At 35.7% G+C, this 19,472-nt stretch overlaps 3 protein-coding genes across 7 annotated transcripts; 1 reads left to right on the top strand and 2 right to left on the bottom strand.

The window, feature by feature from the left end:
- Nucleotides 1-41: 41 nt before the first annotated feature.
- Nucleotides 42-2,025, bottom strand: LOC111441014 (trihelix transcription factor GTL2-like). 4 transcript variants are annotated; one of them, XM_023077895.1, is made up of 3 exons: nt 1,458-2,025; nt 1,276-1,346; nt 42-1,203 (listed from the first exon to the last, which is right to left on the bottom strand). In XM_023077895.1, exons 1-3 carry the CDS (start codon nt 1,838-1,840, stop codon nt 158-160), a joined length of 1,500 nt encoding a protein of 499 aa, XP_022933663.1. In that variant the 5' UTR covers nt 1,841-2,025; the 3' UTR covers nt 42-157. The 4 variants fall into 4 exon arrangements, with proteins under 4 accessions (XP_022933663.1, XP_022933664.1, XP_022933660.1 ...); XM_023077896.1 differs by having other exon boundaries at nt 1,276-1,340; XM_023077892.1 differs by having other exon boundaries at nt 42-1,346; nt 1,458-2,022.
- Nucleotides 2,026-6,463: 4,438 nt separating this feature from the next.
- On the top strand, nt 6,464-7,631 carry LOC111432787 (mitochondrial import inner membrane translocase subunit TIM23-2-like). Its single transcript, XM_023069745.1, has 2 exons — nt 6,464-7,304; nt 7,353-7,631. Exon 1 carries the CDS (start codon nt 6,691-6,693, stop codon nt 7,240-7,242), a length of 552 nt encoding a protein of 183 aa, XP_022925513.1. The 5' UTR covers nt 6,464-6,690; the 3' UTR covers nt 7,243-7,304; nt 7,353-7,631.
- Nucleotides 7,632-8,401: 770 nt separating this feature from the next.
- On the bottom strand, nt 8,402-19,472 carry LOC111440943 (multisubstrate pseudouridine synthase 7). 2 transcript variants are annotated; one of them, XM_023077777.1, is made up of 21 exons: nt 19,245-19,472; nt 18,668-18,746; nt 18,372-18,569; nt 17,893-18,104; nt 17,199-17,271; nt 16,022-16,078; nt 15,293-15,372; nt 15,150-15,212; nt 14,960-15,047; nt 14,082-14,184; nt 13,851-13,954; nt 13,528-13,601; nt 12,758-12,822; nt 12,442-12,626; nt 11,345-11,412; nt 11,183-11,243; nt 10,602-10,639; nt 10,420-10,488; nt 10,028-10,334; nt 9,764-9,852; nt 8,402-8,738 (listed from the first exon to the last, which is right to left on the bottom strand). In XM_023077777.1, the coding sequence occupies exons 1-20, from the start codon at nt 19,442-19,444 to the stop codon at nt 9,823-9,825; spliced, it is 2,154 nt and encodes a 717-aa protein (XP_022933545.1). In that variant the 5' UTR covers nt 19,445-19,472; the 3' UTR covers nt 8,402-8,738; nt 9,764-9,822. The 2 variants fall into 2 exon arrangements, with proteins under 2 accessions (XP_022933545.1, XP_022933546.1); XM_023077778.1 differs by having other exon boundaries at nt 8,402-8,728.

Below are 19,472 nucleotides of genomic sequence, written 5' to 3'. Positions count from 1 at the left end.
AAAAAAAAAAAAAAAAAAAAAAAAAAAAAAAAAAACCGGAGTAAACTAATATAATGTATATTATGCAAAAAAGAATCCATAGACAACTTACAAATAGCCTCGAACCAACAACGTTATTTGAGACATGTAATACAAATCTAGGAGGTTTTGCGACAGGTCATAGTGGTTTTCCGACAACATTATCCGGCAAGTTTTCCATGCTCCTATTCCCTCCTTGATTGTACAATGTACTGAGTTGGTGAAAATAAGGGCAAGTTCTCGAGTCAATAGATCTCTTCTTGTTCACATCTTTCGTCTTTCTAAAGTACTTGTTTATATTCTCCCATTTCTCTTTGCATCTCTTCGCACTTCTCTTATAACCCAATTGAAGCATTCCTTGCGAGATTCTCTCCCACAACGGCGCTTTTAGCAACGTTGCTTGATCTGTGCCACCGCTCTTATCCTGATCACTGTTGTTGTTGTTGTTGTTACTGTTGTTGTCGTAAAGGCTACACCTCACGTTCACTAGAGCCAACACTTCATCTCTCGGCCATCGTTTTCCCAAGTCATCTACCTCCTTTTCTCGAGTTTTCGGGTTTTGGGGAAGCTTTTGAATGGAAAATGGTGGCGGGTTTGAATTCGGGTCTTGAGGAGGAAGGATTTGGGTTGATGAACTAGGGTTTTTAGGGTTTTGGGTTTGGATTAAGGAGGAGGAAGAAGGAGAATTAGGGAGATTATTGTTATTATTATGATGATGATTCAATGAATGAAGCAAATTTTGTAAATCCTTCTTGGATTTAGAGGAAGAAAAAGGGTTTGAAATTGAAATTTGATTCAAAATTTCAATCATTGTAGCTTGTCTATCACTTGCAATGGCTTGTTCTTGAGCCATCATTTGAAGCTCCTTATGAAATCTCTCCATTTGTTGCTTCTTCCAACACTCCTCTTTAGCTATCTTCTCTTCTTCTCTCTTCAACATCTCATGTAAAAGCTTTGAATGAATCTCCTCTTGTTGGATCATCATGTTCTTCACAATATCCTCACAATAACCCTTCAACACTTCAAATTCCCTTTGCCTCGTCGTCCTCGTCTTCCTCTTCCTCTTCGATTTACTACTACTCTGTTGTTGCTCGTCGTTGTCGTCGTTGTTGTCGTTGTTGTCGTTTCCCCTTTCGTGTTTGGCTTCTTCGGGTACTACTACGACGGCCCCACCGTCCTCGGTTTCTTGATCATAGTTAAGCTCATGAGTGAGGAACATGCAAGTTTTGTTGTAGTTAATGTGGTTGAAATACCTACTCTCATCTTCAAATTTCTCCTTGCATTTGTCTGGTGTTCTTGTGAAGCCAACCTCTCCTAATTTTCTGTACCTAACATGATTCAATTGTGAACAAAAAGAAACCAACATATATGCTTGCATTTATTTCTACTATCATAATAATATAATTGAAAGTTTTTGGGGTTGAATTTAATTTGATGACCTTGAAACATGTTCCCAAGTGGATTCAGGGAAGCAATTGTCAATGTTGGATCTGATTCTGAGGAGGGCAAGAAGCTCATCATTGCTCCATTGATTATGATGATTATGATGATTATGATCCTCCAAATCCATAGCCACCGACAAATTCGCCATCGTCGTTGTTGTCGTCGTTGTCGTCTCGTTATCGTTCTCGGAAGATTGATGAACGAGATGATGATTAGAAGATGGATTGTAAGAATCAAATGGGTGGAAGTTGAAATTTGGAGAATGAAGAAGAAACGGAAGAGAATTAGAATTTGGTGGCGTTGTTGTTGTTGTAGTCGTCGTTGTTGTTCTTGGAGCTAAGAATTGATGAAGCTGCTCGGACACTGATCCTTCGAACATTGTCGATGGTTGTTCGTTCTTCGTTCTTCGTTCTTCTCTCTCTCCTTTAGTGTAAAATTGGGGAAATGCTTGAAATAATACAACAAAACACGCAGCCCTATACAAAACCCATCTCTCAATTTCTCTATTATAACTTGTTTTTTGCTTCTTCTCTCTCTAGATCTCAATCTTCTTTATGAAAGATTTCGTCTTGTTGTGGAAGACAAAAGGATAGAGCCCACCACACCCTTCTCTAAGAAATTGAAACTCACCTTCCAAACAAAACACATAGCATAGTGAGAGTATTCCGTTTAGGTATACTCTCGATCGAGAGATTAAAAGTTTAAATCTTTACCTATAAACAAAGGTCGGAAATTCGAATTTCTACGTGGCTTTCTTTAGCCTTGAACTCATGAGAAAAACGGTTGAGATTTTTGTATGTACCACTGATGTCGAGGCCATGTTATTGGATTAGGATTAGGATTCGACCCTTGATTACTTAGATATTCTCTTATGTGAGATCCCACATCGATTGGAGAGGGGAACAAAACATTTTTTATAAGGGTGAAGTGGACAATATTTGCCAGCGGTGGCTTGAACTATTATAAATGGTATCAGAGCCAGACATTGGAAGGGTGTGCCAGCGAGGATGTTGGGCTCTCAAGGAGGGTGGATTGTGAGATCCTATGTAGGTTGGAGAGGAGAACGAAACATTTCTTATAAGAGCATGTTTTAAAACCGTGAGGCTGACAATAATACATAATGGGTCAAAGCGAACAATATCTATTAATATTGGTTTGAGCTGTTACAAATGGTATTAAAGCCAGACACCGAGTGATTTGCCAGTAAGAACGCTAGCCTCCAAAGGGGGTGGATTGTGAGATCTCAGATCGATTGGAGAGATAAACGAAGCATTTCTCATAAGGGTATGAAAACCTTTTCCTAATAAACACGTTTTAAAACTGTGAGGCTGACGACAATAAGTAACGAGCCTACCGATTTTAGTACAAAAAGATCCCCGTTCAACAGCTAATACATACAAATATTGTATATGAATTTGGTCCTACCAATTTTGATCCCTTTATTACCATTGCACCATAAATTTTTCCTAGGTAACATCATTTAAAAAAAAAAAAATTAAAAATTTTGAATCTCTCACATTTAATGCATATTTCTTTTAATTGTACCCTTTATGTGGCCCATTTACTTGAAATTATTATGTATATTTTTTTTTTTACTTTCAAGTGGAAAACAACCATTGGTTAGATTCTCACGTCGTCTGTCTTGGAGTGTTCGATCCTTTCGTGTGGTTTAGAGGGACTAGACCTTTTCATCGATGATATATTTGAACCACTGTATAAGCTAGGAATGTCACTATAGTTAATTAGCTCGATAATATGGTCACCTTATCTACTTGACTATTTCTACCGGGAGTGTTTATGATTGAGTCATTTAAGCATTTCTTTACCATCATATCTTCAGGTCACACTCTCGACATAAATTGATCGTCCACAGTCTTAAAAAAAAAATGTTTTGTTTCTTTCTCTGATCGATCTGGAATTTTACAAGAACTATTAATGATTTGGTTAATAATATAATATCTTAACTAATTGAACTATCACCGAATCAACATTAGCCAATAATCGGAAAGACGGGATGATAGGGTAGGAAGAAAGTGAAGTACACGCGCAACCAAGTGCAAGTGGGGAGGGAAGAAGATGGATATTGTTTTTATTTTATTTTTGTAAAAAATATTTATAGTATCGGAGAGGGGGGTGGGCCCATGAAAGCCAATGCGAAGGGCAGAGGAGAGGGCATGACGTTGTAATTAACGGCAACTGGATGACACAGACACGTGAACACATGCAGAGATTGGGGCCATTTATTTATGTCTCAAAACAAACCTGGCTATATTCACATGCTTCACAGCCTATTTTAACTTCTCTACACCCTCCAATCCTGGCCCTCCATTTCTCTCCTTTTTCAACGGCACTCAAATTTTCTTTTTTTTTTATTTTTTATTTTTTATAGTTTGAATAATAATATTTGTGTATTTTAGATTAGATAATTTAAATAAGTCGATCCGAAGCTAAAGGGAGATATTTACTATCGGATAGCTGTCGTTTTTTATTTTTATAAAATTATTAGATATGTATGCATGTGACTATATATCATTGAAACATGCTTTGGAATAGTGATGTGACATATCGTTTACAAGAATTGATTGACGTGGTAAAAAATGATTTTCCGGTAATAACATATTGAGAGCTCTAGTAATTAGCCATTAAAGTCACTGGTAAGAGTGATCAAGGTCACCGTATGAGGTGGGCTCATATTTTGTTTCCTTGTTTTGGAAGGAGATCGAAGTTTTCTTTTCCATGATTTTTTGGAAATAATCATAGATGTACGACTTGGACGATCGGGTCTTCATGTATATATTAGGGTCAAGCTAAGCGACTCTAATCCAAGAGAGATCACGAATAAGTGACCCATTTTCAAAAGAAAATTGGTCATTTGATTTGTGATAGCTTACTATGTATATGATCTAACCCTAAATCGAAGGAGTTTCTATACCCGCTTACAAATATTTTTAGGTAAAGATATGGGTGTGATGTGGGCGTGACGGAAAGGGTTGATGTTTAGTTTTGGTTCATTTTGTTGTGAGATCTCACATTGGTCGGGGGAGAAGAATGAAACATTCCTTATAAGGGTGTGGAAACCCTTTTCCATAGTAGATGGGTTTTAATCGTGAAACTGTCACCGAAAAATTATTTGTATGAGTTGGCAACATAATTTATAAGCTTGATTGTTAAAAAATAAATGATTATCAAACGTTGAAAATTAGAACACGAGCACTCAAGTATATTTAAAAAGATAAGTAGGATACCGACGAATTAGAAAAGACAGAGAAAGAGGCGAGGAGAAGAGAGAGAAGAAGATGATTAAAGAGGCTCAACAACCAGCAATGAGTTGTAAGAACATGAAAGAGACCGGTCATAACAAAAAATTAAATATGTATATCCATCCAAGCTAGCACGCCCTTCTCCGACCCCTCGCTAAGCACACATACGACCTTTAAATTTGATACTCCGAAAATTATCATTACATATTCATTCGATGATATGTTAATATTAATAATATTACTATTATTATTGGGCCTAGACTCACTTTAGTATTTTTTTTATTATATTTTTTTTATCGTAAGGATAAAGGTTCAAATTTTGGATATATATAGACAGTTGAACTATGCTTAAGTTGATTATATACTTCATAATATACTTTTTTTTTTCTAAGCAAGACCGGCTACCTCTACTAATTAAATTCGATGTTAGATATGAAAAGATCGTAAATTTGGTCTTGTTTCTCTTTAGCAGACGCGTTTTAAAATTTTGATGGGAACAATGACGTACTAATTTAATTACTACTTCGACACAATATTGAGACTATGACCACGTGAACGTTAATACCAATAGAATTTAAGAATTTAAGTTTTGATGCATTTTCAAAACTTTTAAAAATATATAAATTTGAATTTAATATCGTTTTAATGACTAAAATTATAATTTAAAACAGATTATATAATAAACAATTAAGAGTTGGAAAATGTACAAATGTTTGTACGGATTAGGCCCTCACACAAGACGACAACTCAAAAGGCATCTTTTGGGCCCCACTTACTACATTTTTTTTTTGTTTTTTTTTATTTTAATATTTTCTTTTTTGGTTAGTTTTCTATATTTTTTTATAAAAAAAAAATAGTTCAAATTAGTCGGAAAAAAGTTAAATTTTAATCTTTCAATTTCAAAATTATAATTTTGTCTATTATGGTTTGATCCATTCCATAAAGATTAGGAGTGTACATTCAACCTGACAACTAGGATCAACCCAATCTGAATTATAGGTTGAGTTGGGTTGGATTAGCCTTTTGGATTGGGTTGGGTTCACTTTTCTGAACCTGAACCAATTTTGGATTCGTGGGATAAAATCCTTCGACCCGAGATATATAAAAATATATAAAATATATTAAGAAGTTAAATATAATATTAGGTTTGCCAGAATGGTACTTTGTCCTAACTTCAATTATTCACACGTGAGTTTGATGCCATCACGTGAGATAAAAATGTTTTCAGAATTTGGAGCTTTGAAATCCAAATGGATAAATGGGCCAACTGTGGGCTCATCCATTGAATTTTGGAAGCCCAACAAGACGAGTCCAATTAGTAAATAATAAAAATTAAAAATATATTATTAATTCTTAAATAGATATTGAGTCTCTTAAAATTTTGATAATCGATAAATAGAGATTAGTTTTGTATTGTTTCACGAGATATAAATCACCTGTTTAGGATTCTACGTGCAATTCTGCTATGTTTGAAAGTCGAACCCACGTGCCATTTTAGATCATTGAAGTTTCATCAAACTATTAGCTCTCGTTTCGTTATGAGGTTCTATCGAGATAGGTAGACCCAATCCTTTCTCCTCTTCTTGACCGATCAGTGGTTCTTCATGGCCGAGAAATAGGAATTTAGGTCGTAAAAGAAAGACACCGACCTCTCTTGGGATTTGGCTTTCCTAATCTACATGCGCACTACGTGAACACGGGTCATCTTCGATCATTGAAATTTTATCAAACTATTAGCTCTCGTTTCTTTACGAGGTCTTATCGAGATAGGTAAGTTCAAGACTTTCCCCTTTTCTTGACGGAGCAGTAGTCCTCGTTATTTTATTGGTTTTTTCGTTTACAAAAATGGGTTCCACACGTTAAACCCTATAAACCCTTGCAACATTTTGAAGAAACCGCAGTTCCCAAACCCTTCTTCTCTGATTCTCTCTCTACAGCCTTTGATTTGAACCCCTTTTCTCCTCCTCCAATGGAAGATTCCCCGCAATCAGCCGGTGATCGGAAGACCCGTTTCTACCACCCCTACCAAGACCTTCACGTCCCGATCACCAAGCTTTACGAGCTCCCTACCGCCCCAGAACATCTTTTCTTCGAAGAGGCGGCTAGGCCCCACCGTTCTTGGGGCGAAAATCTCCAGTACTACACCGGAATCGGCTACTTGTCCGGTGCCATTTTTGGCGGCGCCAGGGGATCTCTCCAGGGCATTAGGGCGGCGGAGCCTGGCGACACCATGAAGCTTCGTCTTAATCGAGTTTTGAACTCTGGGGGTCAAGTCGGCCGCAGGGCTGGGAACTCTCTTGGGATTCTTGGCTTGATTTTTGCTGGTTTGGAAAGTGGGGTTATTCATTTGAGAGGCTCTGATGATGTTTTGAACAGTATTGTTGCTGGATTGGGGACTGGTGCAATTTATAAGGCGGCTTCAGGGCCGAGGTCGGCCGCCATCGCTGGTGCTATTGGAGGGATTGCTGCTGCAGCTGCGGTGGCGGGCAAGCAGGCAGCGAAGAGATATGTGCCAATATAGGCACAAACAAATCTGTGGGGGGATTTCTTTGGAGGACGGTAAAGCATTTGGTGGGTTCCTTTGATTTTTATTTCACGATGTTGATACACAGTTAGTTTAGTTTATTCATGGATTGATGAACAATATCAGTATTAGGTTACTAATGCTCGATCTTCTCATATTGTAATTTGTGTTGAATTGTGTTCTTCCTGTTTGTAATTGATTCTGAACCCTTATAGAGTCCTTGGTTTGAGGGAGATGATGTAACTACAGAATTGGAGAAAGGGGTGTGCTTAGATGACAGGATTTCTGCATAATTTGTACTTAGTGGAAAGTATAGGAGCAGGGTTTGGTGCCATTTTTTGGATAGTTCATCTCAAACAATCAATAAAGCTGGTGATTTTTCTTTACCTTTGGCAACTATAGAAGGTTCAAATGACAGGCATTAAGGCATTTTCTTTACCCTTGTCAAATGTTGTGCTCACTTGACTGCATATGCCCAATTGTTGTCAAAAGCATATTGTTAATTTAGACTGCATTACACCGAGCCGGATACATTTGATTAGGGTCTACACTTCTATTTCTTTTAGCAGCCTTCAACTTATGATGTATTTGGTACCACTTGTCACAATCGCACTGACACTTTGATGGACTTGCGATTGTGCGGCATTCACTTCCCAACAAGTTAAGCCTATTTGTTCTTTCCTATGGCCAAGCGACGTATGCTCGAACCTCTGGCCCCGGTCTAAGAAGAAAATTTTAGAAAACGAGAGCAGAGAGATTTTGAAAGAGAGTTTTGATGGTAAGATCTGAGAAATTGAAATTAGTGTTATATGAGAATGTAAGCAAAAGGCAACAACAGTTTACTGCATATAATTATTGGGTAGGGAGAAGTTGATAGGAAATGTTTCGTGTGTTTCGTGTTAATGCCTGTAATTTCAACAAGTGCAATTATAGGGTATGGCCGTCTTGTTTGACTTATGTTGTTTGTTCGTGTCACCAAATCCCATATGGACCACAATGACACTCTATTTTAGGAAAACCAAAAGTCACGAGAGTCTATGCTCAATAGTGTACAATATCAAATTTTCTATGCAAAAATCTTAGCAAGAATGGATTTACCAAACCCCTGCAAAAATAGAATTGCAAATATGGCATTTACATCTGCAAAAGACGTGTAGGGGCTCTAAAACAATAATGCATATATAATGTTGCGCTAAGTATGACATGAAATGAGCATAAAGGGACCTTTCATTCACTTTAAAATTGCCTGAATACAACGCCCATGGGGGAAAACATCAGTATCATCATTCGTTGCATGCTCTTTTTAATTTAATTCAATTCATGTCCTTGGACATTCCACAACGTTTCCAAGTGAATGTCGAAACGAAAGTCATATCTTTAGATATGGCCATACCTCCCTCAAATGGAACAAGTGGAAACCGATGTGCAGATCAAGAACTTCTGATTTCTTTCTACAGAGTGCACTTGCCATCAGGTTGCCTCTCTGCAAACAGCTAAACGGGCAAGTTTATAGGAGATCAGTTTAAAATGTAACTCTAAGCATTATTGAATTATAATAGCAAATGTTAAAGTTGGTAAGGAAATAGCCATCAGATATAGGCAGTAATAAAGGCAATGTATTTGAATGCAAGTACAGTTGAGTCATCATGTGGGCATAAGACTTGCATCCGCAAATCTTGGTTCATTTATAATGTTTCTACATGTAATGTACAACGTTTTTGGTCAGATCACATCATAAGGCAAGAGCGAGTTTGAAAGTTGTACTCAAAATTTTGAAATGGGAAAGAGGCTGATTGACATGACTTCACAAACGAACGGAAGTGAGAAGATCAATTGGTGCTTTGTAATTTCTGAACGAGTAGAACTCATCTTTTAACTCGTAGGCGAGTTAATTTTAACCCTTTAATTTCTTTGATTCGACCGCTACACGATTTTTTAAGAGAACTGCAGGTATTGGTTCTTTAAATCATGTTCAATAGAAAAGTCCCATAACCTACATTCATTCATTTTTTTTAATTTTGGGGATCCTAATGTTCATATTTCTGTTTTCCATCCATAGAACACCTTGGGGTGTACACGACCTCTACTATCTTATCAGTTATAGTACTCAGAAGTCCAAAATCTGAACCCAACGAATTATAGTATGAATATCATTTACTAACTTTAGGCTTTCTGAGAATCAAGGACCTCGTTCTAATGGATTTTCTTTAAATTATGTTTGATCTTGGAATTATGCCGAGTGTTTGTTATTAGTAGGATTTGGGCATTGTATTCAATCTTAAGTTCAAGCATTTTTCATCTGCCTTTATTGGTTAGGTTTGGACATTTCTTTGACATGATTTTGGTAATTGTTAGTTAAACTTCGGGTGATTTATTGGTTGATTCTGTTCATATGCACTTTTTTACTCACCTATTTTTCTACGACATAATTCTTCAAACAATCAACACGCGACATTTGTAACGTACAAAAGTATGAGTCTGTTTTCTTCATATTTTCCAACTCAGTTAGAAGTTTTACCTTTTGGTTCCCATTGAACTTCTCTGGATTCCCATCAGTCTTCATGTATGGCGAAGTGATCACTCGTTTAAAGCTTTGTGGAAAGCAACCTGAGATAACAAATGAACTATAAAGCCATGAACAACCCCACACGAGAATACCTAGATTGCATAAATTCTACGGTAAAGATTTGCAGAAGAAAAACCTATACTTCAATCCAAAGTTAGAACAGAACAAAATTATAATTAGCTGATGATGAAAAGTGGACAGAAGAGATGATCTCACAGAAGTTGATGTTTTCAGCAATTCTCTAATTGCCATCGTAGCATAAGATGACGTAGGGAGATTAAAGCTCAACTTAAGAGCCATCTGTGGATCCTGAGCGGCTTCCCCATTTTCATTTTCATTTGCTTGAAGTTTATTACTCTTTTTACAGGACCCTGATTGTTCTGTGGAGTCCAATGAATCTTCATCTTTAGATTTATCATGCATTTTTTCTTCCTTGGCAATTTCAACACTTTGAGACTTCAAAAGGTTATCTAAATCACTCTCTGCCAGGGGTAAATTACGATCAACATATGAGATCAATTCCCTGCGAAACAACAACAGAATTTAATCTTCTAAAGAATAGATAAATGCTAGAAATTAATATTTTAAACAACATAAAGAATGTGTACCACTCATAGTCCTTTGGTCTTTGAAAAACGCTACGGTAGCTTCCAGTCATATTGGTAATTGAAAATTCCCTATGAACATATATCATAAAGCACAATATAAAGAGTATACAAGTAGAACTTTCAATAGAATGAAAATAGGAAGGAGAGAAGATGGCTTGATCTCATTAGAGTTTGTAACATACTTTACATTATGAATAGTCTCCGTCAAGTTAATTGAATCCTAAACAATAAAAATCAATATTAGTAAAAAGAAGGGGTTGAATAACAAGTAAAACGCTACTAGAAGGGAAAAAAAAGATACAAAACGAGGTCCATACTCCACTATCTCTGTTTAAAATTGGATAGTTGGTGAAGGGAACTTATCTTGGCCAAGTTTTATTTAGGACAGGAAGTCAGGGAACTATGTTGTCTTGTGTGTTGTAATTGGAGAGACCAAACCTCTCGGAAGTATCAAAGAGTACTTGTACCTTAAATTCTAAGCATTTTCAACTCAATAAAGGAAGATTTCTTCTAGTTGTCTATCAATTTCTTTTCTTTCAAGTATCTGTGGTAAAGTATTTCAATCCTAGTTGATGATGCGAACTTGGGACTATTGCCCAAACAGAAATCACTCTCTGAGACAAGTTAGCCAAGAAACGTACTTTTTTCGTATCTGGTATTGTGTCAAGTAATCAACCCCACGAGAAGTGCATATGCTAAAAAAACTAAGATATTCTGATTGAAAGAAAGATACACTAAACAGAAGTCAAGATTAACAAAGGACCTTAGCAGCTAAATCATGATAAACTTCAGCAATATCATTTGTGGGATAGATTACTCTTGACCTGTTGAAATAAACAAATCAACAAAACACATAACCAAGTCACACAACAATCATAAGACCAGAATAGATTTTAAACAGGCCATAAATATTTTGTACCCTCACCCAGGCAGGGGAAGTACAACATCATCAATAGTGAAGTTTCCACTTTGGACATCTTCTGCAGTAACAGCCTGTCAGATGTCAAGACTAATATTAATTTCAATCACGAATGTGGAAATAAAAAAAGTCAGTTCTAGCAATTTAAGTTGGCCAGAACGCATTGAACCTAATTCCAGAGAAACATACAATGGACATCAACTTACTGTTCTCTGCACTGAGAGAAATTTAATATGGAAACTGGGAAAGGCTTATAGATCCTAGTTCCAGAGAATGCAAGTAATTTTATAAATTGCTTCAACTGCCAACATCATCCATGTACAAGTACAAAATCTTTGGAATGGAAGTATAGAATCAAACCATATATTATTAGCCTTAAAACAAATCACAGTGAATAATTAGAACATGCCTATATATGCTAAGAAGCATAACGCTAGAGGCGGTTAAGAATAATGGAGAAATAACTCAACTTTAAGACAAATATAATCTATTTGGAATTTAAGCCGAGAATTATGACTATTTTCTTCAATTGATTTAACTTTCAAAAAAAAAAAACCATCAATATGTTCACACTTCAATAAAATATCTCTGAACAAACTGAACCTAAGGATATAGGCAATGTTTTAACTTCCTAAAGGCTACCTCATCAATCTCTAGAGAATGAGTAGGATAAGCCCCATTTTAAATAGAAAAGTATTGATAAAAGAAAAACGTAAAACTATGTATTATTAAACATTATGATTATGATCATGATTATACAAAAAAACAATAAGGGCTAATGGAAGAGTACTACACATGGAATTTTATGTTCTGAAAAAGCAAAGTTGACGTTCTTTTAGTGACATGAAAACAGATGTAAAGCACGCAGGCATTCTCATGGAAGCGTAAGCCTCTTCTATAAGTGGCAAACCTTATTAACATGTGCAATATTGCAAATTCAATTTTTATTTATAGGATGCACATCTTTTTTACTTAGTTGTTTCACAAAAGATCCTAGAGCATCAATATAAAATAACGGAAACTCAAATACCAGGCTCCAGCAGTAATAAGTAACAGTGAAAGGGCTCTAGGAGCATTTCCGAGTGTTGTTACTGGGAACCAACCTTCACGAGCTTATTTCTTTCTGTTGGAAGATCTAGCGTGCATATTTCCTCTAAATGACAAGAATCATATGTATTAGCATCACCACAGTCCTCGTCAACATTTTCTTCAGATATTTGAACTGCAGCTGTTGCAGTGTGGTTTTCTTTGCAGTATACTAAGTCTCCAACAACCACTTTGTCAATCCCTGTTACATGGTGGTGTAACCATAACCACAGAAATAATGATACAAATAGTTACTACCTAAGATACCTTTTACAGTGATTTCGATCGAGAGGCTCATATACAATAAGAAAATAATTATGGAAGTGCACACACCGTATTTTTGCACTCTCATACTTGCTGCATGGTTCCATAAATAGCTTTGGTAACTGTGCACATACCTGAAAAGTAAGGAATGTTTAAAAGATGTAACAAGAAAGGTTCTCCAAAGACAATCATTTAACCCATTATCCTCTTTGACCTAAATAACAAGCAAACATCAATCTCCAAAAAGATCAAAATGTCTTGCAGTGACATACAACTTGTAATATAATTTAATGTCATCAGTCAACCGGTAGAATCTCACTTTCTTGCTCTGCAACTTACTTGGAGAAAGAACTACGAAACCATGGATTACAACTACTCTCCAATGAGAAACTGAGCATTAAAGAACACTGTGACTGTGAATTGGTAACTTAGGAAAAAGAAATGGGGCCTACTAAAGAACAATATGAGGATTTTTTTACAAATCAAAAAGAGAGAGAGAATGTTCAGATAAGAGATACCACTCCTAAAAGAACAAAAGCAGAACAGTTGTCATTTGCTTATACAAGCCTCGATACAGTCCATCATCCACTGGGACTGTGCCTATTCCAGAAAGTTCCCATATAGGCCTTCGATTTAAAAGAAAACAACATTTTACGGTTCCACAGATCCAAAATAGGTTTTTAATTTTAATCCAACCTCCACAAGAAAGAATAACAAACGCTTGGCCATGCTTTAAGTTTTTTTTTATTACAGGGTATGCATCTTAACAATTCACTGTAATAAAACAAGGCCAACTCCAGGCAGCAAGAAAACTAGTTCCTTCAAACATAATCACTTACATCATTCTCAAAGTTCTAGGTATAGCTTTAAGAGCCTGCAAATAGTTCCCAGGACATTTCTTCAAACATTGAAGCTGTATCATTTAAAAGAGAAGGAATTACATCACTATTACATACAAGGAAAATACAGATTGCTGCTATAACGCAAAACCAGACACGCACACACACATATCTCCACGTATATATATATATTGCTGGCTATCGGTACAAGGCAGTATAACACTACTGTCAAAATTTGATATAAAAAACATCCTTCGCTAGATGAATGTATAAGAAAAGCATGAGTAGAAATTAATGACTGACTATTATATTTATGAACTTACTATTGCCCTTTCAGCAACTAAATATCGAGGTAATTGCTTCAACGTCCCATCAATATCATTACTTTCCTTGTAGTAGTTTCTTGCCTCCGCAATTACATTGGTTTGTAATTAGAAACTGAGTTAAGAAAAAAAATTAACTAATAGTTTTTTCTAAACCTGCGAGGAGAAAAACTTTGGAAGTAGATGTGTAGAGAGACAATTTATCTTTCAATGCAGAAAGTAAAAGGATATCCCCTTCTCTTGGATCAAGAATCATATTGACAGCACCCTTCCACTCTCCTCTAAGAAGTGAAGCTCCAACGAGATGAGTTGGTACAGAACCACTTCCAAAACGCTGCAACAGCACATATAGCATCAGTTAGCAAAATCTCCAGAAAGATTGGATCAATAGCATGCATTGCATCAATTAAAAAAACAACCTAAGATGCACCATACATGTATCCCATAACTAACCTTACTTCCTCGTTCCCGCCCTTGTGCCGTCGCATACACAAATTTAATTGGTGGTTAATTAAGCTATCAAATAACTAATAGAGCAAGAACACATGGAACATATCTTCAATCCTAAAGAATGAGCACCTTAGTTGCATTTTGAACATTGTATTTTTTTGTTCATGATAAGCAAAATTTTCATTGAGAATGTGGAAGAATACGCTTTCAATGTTGAGATCTTCTCAATCGGTAAAGAGACTTTCAACTAACAAGATTACATGCTACAATGTTTCCAACTCTTCCACAAGAAATTTCTGATCATCTTCACCAAGAGACTAGCCACCTTAGAAGGACTTCGAAAAGGGAGAGATAATGAGTGGGGGATACTAAGCATAAGAATGTTAGCAAGCACAAGTATTCTGCCAAGCACCATATTTCTCCAATTAAGTTTATTCAGAACTTGTTTTTCCACCAGCTTCTTAAAATAAATGGAAAAGGGATTACCTTCCAAAGTCACCCCCTAAGGGACGCCAAATTTCAATTATATTTGTACAAGCTATGATGGGTTTAGAAAAATTGAATCGGGATCAAGACCACACACCACATCTACAACCTAAGATTTGATCAGATTGCAGCAAGTATCTTATTTGCAGAGATATTAAATTAGAAAGAAGTACCTGTAAGCCAAAGTAATTAATAAAACCATGCCTTCCTAAAGCTTCAGCAGATGCTTTGATGGTGTCTTCACTATCTGCTACAACTCCTCTGATAAAATGCACGGTGAATTGAATCATTAAAATATAAACATCATTTAACATACTACAACGTTAAAAACCTACATAAAAGGAATTTCAGTGACAAACTTACCGCAAGGTGATGGTAAACCTGTTACCCAGGAGCTGCCCAAGAAGAAGCCCTTCCTGGATATAGCTGGAAACAAAGTATGGAAACACATCCGTGCATAAAAATTTTAATACGTTGGCAAAGCATGGAATTGGATCCTGCCTTACCTGAAGTTACCCAACTTGATACCAATCAACCGATCATTAAGAGCAGCTAATCTACTTGCGTGTTGCTTAAATACAGTTACCTGGAAAGCCAAGAAATATTTTCCTTAAATCCCTAACGAAACAAATTCATCCTATCAGAATGAAAGCCGTTTGATTATCCAATTTTGGAGTTCAATTCACACTTGAATCAAAAAGAAGTACGCTCAGCAAGACAGGATGATGATGAGATTCAATGGATGGAAAAGGCATAAAAGTGTTTTTCTTTAAATAAGAAACTCAGTTTCATGGGCTAAATGAAATTACAACATGCAACCAAAAGGTTTTTTTTTTGAAAAAAAAAAAAAAAAAAAAAGAGAGAATGCACTCTAAACAATTTTGTAAAAGGAAACATAATTTCTCAGGAATGAAATGGGCAGAAATAAATGTTAGAAAAAATTAATTACTCCAATTCTGGAGGGGGTATAGCTAGAGTTAAACAAACTGGATCTCGAGACCAAAGAGAAGCTAGAAAAACTCACTTCAAAATTATCCTAGGAAGTTTATGAACTCTTCTATTTTTCTCCAACCAAACTAACTAAAAGAGAGCTCTAATCAATTTTACCAAAACGCATCCTTTAGAAGCTTAAATAAAATGTAGAAGGAGTAAACAACTGAGGTTGGAATAGGTGGTTAATAAAACAAACAAGATACAAAAGCAAGCAAGAAAAATGGTGAGACACTATTAATTACCCTTTGAGTTGTGATGGCGCGCTTATCTTTAGTACCAGCAAAACCGAAAGACCTCGTCTGCCCAAGAGATCTTGTGTGAGGAAGAAGAATAATTATTGTAACCAGGGCTAGCATAAAGTACATTTATGAATTCAGAATGAAGTAAATGTGCAACCGTTTTTCCCCATTGCAAATGAAAGACAAAAGAACCAACACATTCCACTATACCTAATAGCAAATCATCAAAAAGAAACTGAAGTATTCAGACAAGTTTATTCTTTTACATATTCACAAAGACATCATAATATACCTCGCAAACATTTCTTTGAGACAAGGAAAAGATAGCAACATCCATCAAGCATGTTCTTTACATTTATACCCATTTTATAGAGTTTACAATTATCTAGAGAGATACGATATAATAAACAATAAGAAGGTGACCACAATGAACAATTTTTTTCTTTAGTGGGAAAGAGAAAGGAAAATCAAAAGTTCTCATATTCAAGCCATTCTCTAAACGATTAAAGATAGTCTCACCTTCTATATAAGACCATAGACAGTCTCACCTCCTATTGTGCTAATTGGAAGTAACTTATCTTAACACAACATGATGCTTTCCTACCTAGCCTTTTGTAATTTTCATCCTTTGGAATGAGATTTATTAGTATCTTATCACAAAAAAGGGTGGGAAATAAGACCAGGAACTTATACCATTAAGTAGTAAGTGGCCGTCTAGATATATCGTTAGACGAACTGCTGCTAATAGCCTAATAATAGTCGCAAGAAAAGGGTCTCTCCTATTTATAACTAAATCAATCATGTGTTCCATTTTCCTGATTTTAACCATTTTGGTTGGTTAAGAGAGAATTATGAATGGAGAAGAAGGGGTAATGTGCACTCAAAGAAACAAGGACACTAAAAATTACAAAGGACTAGTATAATTGGACAAACATCAAATAGGACTAAGTGTCCACCCCGAAAGGTGATTAGCAAGGATCTCGCAAAAAGTTTATCAAATTTTCATATATCAATGAAATTGTTTCTTATTAAAAAAAAGTAACAAAATAAAAAAAATAAAAAAAGTTTATCCAATTTATTGAAAAGAAAATGGGGAAAAAAGGAAGCAAAGGTTCCTTGTAGAGAATCGGCCAAACAACAAATTAGATTGAGATATAAGCCATGCTAAGAGTATGCATACCTGGATACCGAGCATCTTCCCTATAAGTCCCAATGCCTCTTGTGTGTCTTTGTTCTCCTTGTAAAGATGAAACCTATAATTTTTTTCGGCAACATCTTAAAGTTGATAAACAATCCAACATCAAAATAGATGGAACCATAAAAATTAGATGGAACAAGAAGAAAGACACCGGATTAGCATACAAAATAATCTAGATGAGTTTCCAGTCAATGGTTGACTCATTGATAACAACTCCATTCTAGATTGATGCAATGTTATGGTACAACATTTTTTTATATGTAATGGTATAAAAATGACGAGACAAAATATACAAAAACAAAAACAAGAGGCAAAATATCCACTAAAGCAACAAAATTAAAAAAATAACTTCTCGTTGTCAAAAAGATCATTTAAACACTTGTTATTAAGGCCAATAGGCATTTATATCAAGCATCAAGATAAAGCAAGAGCACGAAGTTGCCAAGATTCTGGTTACATTTTGACATACATGTTTTGCTAGTAACAAAATATTTATCATGAAAGATACAAAATATTCAGAAGTCGGTTCATATAAAGTACATCTATCAATTCAGAATTAGAAGTAAGTCCCAAGCAGAAAAATAAAACATTTCTTATAGAAAGGGAAGGTAACAAGAAATCCCAATCTTTAGGCATCCACAAAACAAACAGAACTAAAAAGTAGAAAAGCCCTTACCTGAGAAACTTGCCAACATGTTCGGGCCAGTTGTCTGATCCTCTACTGTCAAAGGGTTTATCACCCCTTTCTTTTCGTTTCTTAGAGACCCGACCTCGGTTATTCTGCAATCCTGAATCTACTCTCACACGGACACATTTTGATGAAGAATCTGGTCCATCAACCGTATCGGTCACAAGGAAATTAAATTTCTTAAAGAAATTGTGAACAGCCTGAAAACCAAAAAAATTCAGCGAGTAAACTATGGTGGTGAAAAAGTTTAAAAAAATATTTTTTTTATACATTAAATTTGACTGACGATGAGAGAAGTTACACTTTGAGAGAAAAACTTTAAAATAAAATAAAAAGATATATCAATCTGACAATGATCAGTTTCTACCAAACTATAATAATCTAGAAATTAGCTAAAAGAAGAAAAACAAAGAGCTAACAAAGTACAAATATACAAATACATTAACAAACAAAGTCTAAGAGCCAACCGTTCGATGAGATTTATCTGTATCTGGGGCAAATACAATAGGTGAAATACTGTCATCCACACCAGAGCTGATTTGCTTAAGAAAAGCTTCCAAAATCTCAGCATCAGAAGCACCAGCTAGAGATCTAAACAATTCAATTTCAGAAGCATAACTCTCACTTGTACCGTGAACTTTCATCGGTTTGCTTTCCGAGACAATCTGAATGTGTTAGAAGAATTAAAATCATCACACACAAGGGAAAAAGAATCAACATTTTAGGCTTGTAATAGAAACACTGAGAAAGTTAATTTGACCACCTCTGGAGGAGCATCCAATGACGTCAAATGAACAACATTCCCATCAGTGTCAACTTCGTTCACAATGAAGTCAGAATACCTATACCAAAACCAAGGGGGGAATGTTACAATTATATGATTCTTACGGTTTTCAAAAAAAAAAAAAAATAAATAAAAATTTAAAAAGCCTTACAAGTGCAACTGAAAGTGAAATTAAAAAAAAAAATCAAATTCTAAATAGAGAAAAATCCTCCCTTGATTCAATGCTTGTGAGAATATGGCTGAATTAACATTCCTACATCAACCTAAAAGCCCATTGCTTTACTCTCACTCAAAGATTAGAAAGAGAACAACAACGGATCACATTCGATCATGCCATTTTGTTTTAGAGTCAACAAAAAATTCACTGATAAGCAAATTACAAAAGTGGGGAGAGGACAAAAAACAGCACATGAACAGATAATACATTCGATCTCATTCATTCTAGTTTTATTACCAATTCAAAACTTTGCGTCATATGTTCATCACAATCAAGCAGATAGTAGTACAAAATTGGTATGAGCAGCATAGCAGCCCTGAGAAATGAAGGGACTAAGACCTTTGCTTAAGAATGCCGCGAAAACCAGGGAGAGAAGATATGTAACTGAGAATGCCGACATCTGATTCGCCTATGGATTTCATCGCCATGACTGTAATCGAAGAAGACCTATTGGTGCATTTAGTAATGGTGAAAGGCTTACAGAGAAGGTAGGGTTTTAGGGCACAGAGGTACGATATCCCTGGCCGGTGCCACCGCATCTAGGGTTTTTCTTTTTCTTTTTTTTTC

This window comes from Cucurbita moschata, unplaced genomic scaffold, assembly GCF_002738365.1.
Source record: "Cucurbita moschata cultivar Rifu unplaced genomic scaffold, Cmos_1.0 Cmo_Scf00003, whole genome shotgun sequence".
In the NCBI taxonomy this organism is placed as follows: domain Eukaryota; kingdom Viridiplantae; phylum Streptophyta; class Magnoliopsida; order Cucurbitales; family Cucurbitaceae; genus Cucurbita; species Cucurbita moschata.
This window is presented reverse-complemented; position numbering and strand designations above follow the sequence as displayed.